Below are 8,623 nucleotides of genomic sequence, written 5' to 3'. Positions count from 1 at the left end.
GCAGTGTGGAAGAACGAGAGGATCCTGGAGTCCAGTTCCATAGATCCCTCAAAGTTGCTGTTAAGTTGATAGGGTTGTTAACAAGGTGTATGGTACGTTGCCTTTATTTTTGGAGGACTGTGTTCAAGAACAATGAGGCTCTTTGCAGCACTATTAGATTCTGGTTATAGACCACTTTGGGAATACTTTGTCACTCGCCTTACTGGCCAGAAGGCCTGTGGTTTCTATACTAAAGCTCTCCCAAGACATTTATCATCTTGACTCATTGCCACCATTCTGTTAGATTATGACTTAGCTCCTTCTACCTACACAGGATGCTTGTCTCTTATTGCTTGTTCCCAATGCTGATCTATCAGACTCAGTCCTAAATGGTCCAGATTATATCTTGGGGAAATGAGTTCCCAGACTTCCAGAGGACTCTAGTCAATGTCATAGTGCTCCTTATACTTGGAACATGCATAGTTGCCGCACCAGAAAGTATTACAATGGAAGTAAGAAGATTCAGTTCTTTAGAAACTGGACACCTTGGTACTCACTTTTATATATAAATTGTGAATCATCCATCATATTTCCAAAAGATGGCATCAACGTGCCTGTCATCTACTGATTAATTCCCAACAAAGACCAGATCATAATCTCAGTCTTCATTGTTATCTCTTATTTCCATGAGGACTGCATCAGGCTGAAAGTTGTGTATCTTATTGGATTAATGTGTCCCTACAGACATACATTTTATGATTTATAAATCCCACCAATGTATCAAAAATCTCATAGCAGAGAACAAATCGAAGCATCAATGGAAGTGTATCTTCTGATCAGAGATCTCACTCTCTGACCCTGATGTTGCTGCTGCCCACTGGGGCTTGGAGCTACCTGCAAAAGACTGCAGTGTGTGTTGGCGTATCTCCAGCTCCTCCTCTCAGTCATCTTCAGTGCTACAGCTTTGATGACGATCGTGAAGGATCCCATTAGAAGTGGCACTAGACCTATAGGCCTGCTCCATGAAGTGGAGGGTCCATCATCAATTCACATTGAAACACCCTCCTTAACAATGGATGGTGCAATCCTGCTCATATTACGATCAAGGAACATGTTTGTAGACTGGTTATTGAACTTTTTTCTGTTGGACTCCGGCATATTCCACCGAGATACAACACTGGGCATCACGGAAGGTTGTTCCTGCCTGTGGCCATTGAACTTTGCAGCTCCTCCCGTGGAGGGTCAGATACCCTGAGCCAATAGGCTGGTCCTGGACTTATTTCCATCTGGCATAGTTTGCATATTGTTGTTTGATTGTTTGTGGTTTTTGTATTGCTATATTTATGCTCTATTCTTGGTTGGTGCGGCTGTAACGAAACCCAATTTCCCTCGGGATCAATAAAGTATATCTATCTATCTATCTCTGCTCTTGCTCTGTTGCATGCCCCCCGCTCCCATTCTCTTTTGTTTCCTTACCCGGTTTGGCTACCGTAATCAACTTTACAGCACGCAGTTCTTAAAGAGATGATAGCATTCATTTCAGGGAAAAGTTACACCTATGGACATTCCAGTCGACTTTTAGTGCATCTTAAATAAAGTAAACCACAATGATAACTCCTTAAATCAAGGATTCAATTCAATTCAAGTTTAATTGTCATTTAACCGTGCATGAATACTCATGAATACAGCCAAACAACACAGCGTTATTACAGGGGTCAAGGTGCAAAGACACATTACCAACAGTCACACAGTAAGCACAGACAAGACTAGAATCAAATAATAGGAGTCCCAGCACCCACCTCCCCCTGCGACACCATGGCTTGATGCCTAGTCCATGTTGACAAACCCATATAGAATATCAGTAAAAATACAACGATGCAAACTATGCATATTCTAACTTTGAGGCCCAGTCCTCGCATATACAAGCACGTACAGATTAGTGAAAACACAACCAGACCAATGTATGTTTATATAGTGCAAACCCTTCAGCCCATTTTAAATCTTCAGTCATCACAACTGCGCTATGCCGCCCCCAGTAGAGCACAATGTCTCAGATGCCTCTCCTCTAGTGGCTGAAAAGCGAGTGACTCTGCAGCTTGAGGCCTGAGTCCTTTGATGTCCCAATTACACTATTTTTCCCTTGTTCCTCCAGTCTGACATTTGGACAGGATGTGCTGCCTGCTCAGCGCTCCAAAAACACAACTTTAGGACACAGAATTCTTTTCCATTGTGAGAGTTATCTACATTTGTTGCTTGCACTTCTGAAATTCTGCTAGCCTTTTCAGTCAACAAACATAATGAATTAATGTTCCCGTGCACTGTTGTGGATGTGAGAATCATAGGATCATATTGGACAACATATAGATGGATATATAATACAACTGAGACAGACACTCTTAATGAATGATACTGTGTGGGTAGTCATGAGATATGCATAGCCATAGCATAATTCTTGAGAAACTTACAATTAAACCAAAAGAGGATTATCTTCAGCCAGTGAGGTAAGATTGACCCAAATATTCTGCAGACACACAACTACCAATGTTTAGTTTGTCACTGAGTCCACCAACTAGAAGAAAAGCAAATGAAACATCCCAGGAATGTTAAATGTGATCAGCCTCATTGTAGCTCTCATTGTACAGATCACTGGTGTTCTGGCCCATCCTTCTCTGCCTCACCATGTGCCACCCCTGGCGAGTCCTCTGTTTGTTTTTGTTTTTGACCAATGCTTCTTCTTTCTCTGTCCTTTCATCCTGGCTCTTTATTTCCGCAGTCTTGCTGTTAGATGGGATCTCCAAGACAGCGTTGTCATTCCTGCTATCCACCCTGTAAAAGTCAACCATAATATTAGCCTGGCTCTCCACAGCACTAAATCTAGTTCATTTCATGGAGCTTAAAAACATAGAACACAAAAGGTTTTTTTCAGATATATAAAGAGAAAAAAAGAGGTGAGAGTAGATATTGAACTGCTGGAAAATGACACTGTGGAGGTAGCAATGGGGACAAGGAAATGGCAGACAAACTGAATGAGCATTTTACATCCATCTTCACTGTGGAAGACACTGGCAGTATGCTGGACGTTCAAGAGTGCCAGGGGACTTGAAGTGACTTCAATTGCTGTAAGGAGAAGGTGCTTGGGAAACTGAAAGGTCAGAAGTAGATAAGTAAGTTACACCAGATGGTGTTCATATCAGGTTTCTGAAAGAGGTAGCTGAAGAGATCGTGGAGGTATTAGTATTGATTTTTCAAGAATCACTAGATTCTGGTATGGCTCTGGAGGACTGGAAAATTGCAAATGTCACTTCACTCTTCGAGAAAGGAGGGAGGCAGAGGAAAGGAAATTATAGGCCAGTTAGCCTGAACTCAGTGGTTGGGAAAATATTGGAGTCAATTGGTAAGGATGAGGTCTCAGAGTACTTGGAGGCACATGATAAAATAGGCCAAAGACAGTACGGTTTCCTTAAGGGAAATTATTGCCTGTTGGAATTCTTTGAGGAAATAATAAGCCGGATAGACAGAAGGCCTTTGATAAGGTGCCTCACATGAGGCTGCTTAACAAGATAAGAACCAATGATATTATATGACTAGCATGGACAGGGGATTGGCTGAATGGCAGGAGGCATAGTGTGGGAATAAAAGGAGCTTTTTTTGGTTGGCTGCCAGTGACTAGTGGTGTTCCACAAGGGTTAGCGTTGGGAGTGCTTCTTTTTAATTTTATATGTCAATGATGGAATCAATGGCTTTGAGGCCAAATTTGCAGATAATATGAAGATAAGTGGAGTGGCAGGAAATGTTGAGGAAGCAGAGAGGCTGCAGAAAGATTTAGACAGATTAGAAGAATGGGCAAAGAAGTGACAGGTGGAATACAGGGTTGTGAAGAGTATTGTCAAGCACTTTGGGAGAAAAAATGAAAGTGTAGACTATTTTCTAACCATATAACCATACAACAATTATAGCATGGAAACAGGCCATCTCGGCCCTCCTAGTCCGTGCCGAACTCTTACTCTCACCTAGTCCCACCGAACTGCACTCAGCCCATAACCCTCCATTCCTTTCCTGTCCATATAGTTGTCCAATTTAACCTTAAATGACAACATCGATCCTGCCTCAACCACTTCTGCTTGATCGTTCCACACAGTGACCACTCTCTGAGTAAAGAAGTTCCCCCTCATGTTACCCCTAAACTTTTGCCCTTTAACTCTCAATTCATGTCCTCTTGTTTGAATCTCCCCTACTGTAAATGGAAAAAGCCAATCCACGTCAACTCTATCTATCCCCCTCATAATTTTAAATACCTCTATCAAGTACCCCCTCAACCTTCTATGTTCTAAATCGGCAGAAAATTCAAACTCTGAGGTGCAAAGGGACTTGGGAGTCACTGTACAGCATTTTCTAAAAGTTAACATGCAGGAAAAGCCAGTGGTGAGGAAAGTAAATGCAATGTTAGCATTCATTTCAACGAACTAGAATATAAAAGCAAGTAGGCTAGACAAGGGAGATGCAGTGGATGTTGTATATTTGGATTTTCAGAAGGCCTTTGACAAGGTGCCACACATGAGGCTACTTAATAAGATAAGAGCCCATGGAACTACGGGAAAATTACATACGCGGATAGAGCGTTGGCTGGTTGGCAGGAAACAGAGAGTGGGAATAAAGGGATCCTATTCTGATTGGCTGCCGGTTACCAGTGGTGTTCCACAGGGGTCCGTGTTGGGGCCGCTTCTTTTTACATTGTACATCAATGATTTGGATTATGGAATAGATGGCTTCGTGGCTAAGTTTGCTGACGATACGAAGATAGGTGGAGGGGCCGGTAGCGCTGAGGAAACAGAGAGTCTGCAGAGAGACTTGGATACATTGGAAGAATGGGCAGAGAAGTGGCAAATGAAATACAATGTTGGAAAGTGTATGGTTATGCACTGTGGCAGAAGAAATAAACGGGCAGACTATTATTTAAATGGGGAGAGAATTCAAAGTTCTGAGATGCAACGGGACTTGGGAGTCCTCGTACAGGATACCCTTAAGGTTAACCTCCAGGTTGAGTCGGTGGTGAAGAAGGCGAATGCAATGTTGGCATTCATTTCTAGAGGAATAGAGTATAGGAGCAGGGATGTGATGTTGAGGCTCTATAACATGCTGGTGAGACCTCACTTGGAGTACTGTGGGCAGTTTTGGTCTCCTTATTTAAGAAAGGAAATGACGTTGGAGAGGGTACAGAGAAGATTCACTAGAATGATTCAGGGAATGAGAGGGCTAACAGATGAGGAACGTTTGTCCGCTCTTGGACTGTATTCCTTGGAGTTTAGAAGAATGAGGGGAGACCTCATAGAAACATTTCAAATGTTGAAAGGCATGGACAAAGTGGATGTGGTAAAGTTGTTTCCCATGATGGGGGAGTCTAGTACGAGAGGGCATGACTTAAGGATTGAAGGACACCGATTCAGAACAGAAATGCGAAGAAATTTTTTTAGTCAGAGGGTGGTGAATCTATGGAATTTGTTGCCACGGGCAGCAGTGGAGGCCAAGTCATTGGATGTATTTAAGGCAGAGATTGATAGGCATCTGAGTAGCCAGGGCATCAAAGGTTATGGTGAGAAGGCCCCCGCCATTTAGTGGGACTAAATGGGAGAATGGATCAGCTCATGATAAAATGGTGGATCAGACTCGATGGGCCGATGGGCCGAAGGGCCGACTTCTGCTCCTTTATCTTATGGTCTACAAACTCCTATTGCAGTATAGTTGCTGTCTTGCCTTCTTTATAACTGCATCAATACGTTGGGACCCGGTTAGATCCTCAGAGATCTTGACACCCAGGAACTTGAAACTGCTCATTCTCTCCACTTCAGGAGAATTGGTATGTGTTCCTTTGTTTTACCCTTCCTGAATTCCACTATCAGCTCTTTCACCTTACTGACGTTGAGTGTAAGGTTGTGGCTGCAACACTACCCCACTAATTGGTATATCTCGCTCCATCTGAGATTCTTCTAGAAATGGTTGATTCATCAGCAAATTTATAGATGGTATTTGAGCTATGCCTAGCCACACAGTCATGGGTATTGAGAGAGTAGAGCAGTGGGATAAGCACACACTCCTGAGGTGCACCAGTGTTGATTGTCAGCGAGGAGGACATAAGAGGCCCAAAACTGTTCACAATACTCCAGTTGAGGCCTCACTAGTCCTCACTAGTGCCTTACGAAGTCTCACCATTACATCTTTATTTTGATATTCTGGTCCTGTTCAGTTGTTTAAAAAGGTTCTCACATGGTAGGCTGTTCTGGAAGTTCCATGGAATTCAGGAAGGGCTAGTTAGTTGGATTCAAAGTTGGCTCTGAGTTGAGAAGGAGATGATATTGGTTGATGGCTGTTTCTTGGAATGAAGGCTAATGACTCGTGATGTGCTGCAGGAGATGGTGTTGGGACTTTTGTTATTTGTTATTTGTAGAGATGATTTTGATGCAAATGCATAAGGCTGGATCAATAAGTTTAGAGATGACAAAGGTGTTAATCATAGTGAAGAAGGTTATTGTAGATTATAAATGGATCTTGATCAGTTAGGGAAGTGGTTGGAGGGGTAGCAAGTGGATTCCAATACACACATGTGCGAGGTACTTTGGAAAGTCAAATACCTGAAGACATGCTATGATTGGTAGGGTACTCTGGTGTGTAATGGAACACAAGGACCTATGAGTACAAGTGGATAATCCATTGAAAGTGCATCACAGGTAGAGAGGGTTATGAAAAAGGTACATTGGCATTCATCCATCAGGCATTGAGTGTAGGAGCTGGGACATGATGTTGCATTTGTATAAGTCATTGGTGAGGCTGCACTTGGAGTACTGTGTACGGTTTTGGTTACCCTGTTGTCGGAAAGATGTAGCTAAACTATAAATAGTACAGAAAAAAATTACAAGATGTTGCCAGGTCTAGAGGACCTGAATTATAGGGAGAGGTGAGCCAGGCTAGGAATTTATTCCTTTAAATGTAAGAGAATCAGGGGTGACTTTATAGAAATGTTTACAATGAAGAGAGGCATAGATAGGTAGATGGTAATAGTCTTTTCCCCAAGGTTAGGGGAGATCAGAACTAGAGGGGCAGAGATTTAGGGTGAGAGGGAAAAGATTTAAAAGGGACCTGAATGGCAACTTTTTCACATGGAGGATGGTGTGCATATGGAATGAGATGCTAGAAAGAGTGATTAAGTCAGGTACAATATTATTCTTTAAAAAGCACTTGGGTGGGCACGTGGTGGGTGGAGCTGAGAGGGGACTACTAAATGCAGGAAATTGGGACTAGCTGGGTGGGCACTGAGGTCAACATGGTGTCTTTGACTTTATGATCCCTCTTCAATGATATTGGTGTCTAATCCCTAAAATCAGTAAGTCTCAGATTTGTACAGTCTGTCACTGGGTTAAAAATGGGTTCCATCTTTACTATGGTCCACAAGTTGGAAAATACATAATATTTCACGATACAGTAATTATATGTCAATGGTGCTGTAATGAATGGTATTAATGAAGGCCAACTAACATCGATGTTTATTTATTGTCTTTCCCTGCATGGCTGCAATGGTACAGAAATAAACTATCCCACATTAATTGGCTGGTTTCAATGTGTTTGAAGTATCAGTAGAAGCTATTTTTTAAATGCAGTTTTATTTTATTTATTTAGAGATTCAACACATCGCCACAGGAACCCCAATTCAATGCTGGCCTAATCAGGGGAAAATTTACAATCACCAGCTAGCTTCCCAACCAGTATGTCTTTGGTACTGTGGGAGGAAGTACATGGAGAAAACCCACATATTCCACAGGGAGGATGTATAGACTCTTTACAGATGATGTCAGAATTGAACTCTGAACCCTGACATCCTAAGTGGCCTCTCACTGGCAGCCTGTCCTAAAGATCGATAGTACTTGAATACTGTGGGGACATTACATGTAGGCATTTTTTCTGACAAGTCTAGTTCTCATTTGAGTTTAATATTTTTATAGGAGCTTGCTCATATGTATGGTTATACTAAAGTTAGCTATTGTAAACCCGGGAAGGGCCTGTAAATGGCTTTAAATGGAAGGCATAATCAGTTTGGTTAATATATATCTTGAATGAAATCAATACCAAAGAAAACTGTACATTTATCCTTGGAAAGAGAAACAGTTAACACCTTATGTCTGGTATCATTTATCAGTACTGATAGAGAGTTCTGGGCCTGAAATATTAACACTATTTCACTCTCTCCACAAAAGTTGCCTGACTTACTGAGTGTTTCAAGCATCCATCAACCTCAGGTTTTCACTTCACTTTTTCAATATATGCAGTTCTTTTGATTTATGTTATATGTCTTAATCTGCTGAATTTAAAGACTGCTCGGGGAGAAGGGTCTGCACTGCGCAAGTGCATGACGTAGCACGCCAAGGTTTAAAGAGAGAAATTTTCAACCGTTCTTGTTTCAGTCGAAGCAAGCAGCTGAGAAGAAGGGAGTGAAGAAATCGGGTAGAAAAAATCGTTTTTTTTTAAAAGACTACTCGGGGAGAAGGGTCTGCACTGCGCAGGCGCGTGACATAGCGCGCCAAGGTTTAAAAAGCAGACCACCATATACAGCGGCCATCGTTGTAGCGGCCATCGTCGGAGCGGACTGAGTCAAAGT

The 8,623-nt window shown here is 42.2% G+C and overlaps 1 protein-coding gene across 3 annotated transcripts in view; it reads right to left on the bottom strand.

Moving 5' to 3' along the window:
• Positions 1-1,743: 1,743 nt before the first annotated feature.
• Positions 1,744-8,623, bottom strand: part of LOC134336477 (transient receptor potential cation channel subfamily V member 6-like) — a 71,605-nt gene continuing 64,725 nt past the window's right edge. For all 3 annotated transcript variants that reach the window (XM_063030739.1, XM_063030740.1, XM_063030741.1), the window contains one exon: positions 1,744-2,805. In XM_063030739.1, the coding sequence (XP_062886809.1) occupies positions 2,583-2,805 (223 nt within the window). In that variant the 3' untranslated portion in view covers positions 1,744-2,582. The remainder of the gene's footprint in view (positions 2,806-8,623) is intronic.

The sequence above is a fragment of the Mobula hypostoma genome, chromosome 22, assembly GCF_963921235.1.
Source record: "Mobula hypostoma chromosome 22, sMobHyp1.1, whole genome shotgun sequence".
Classification (NCBI taxonomy): domain Eukaryota; kingdom Metazoa; phylum Chordata; class Chondrichthyes; order Myliobatiformes; family Myliobatidae; genus Mobula; species Mobula hypostoma.
The sequence above is the reverse complement of the archived record's forward strand: the minus strand, read 5'-3'. Positions and strand labels throughout refer to the sequence as shown.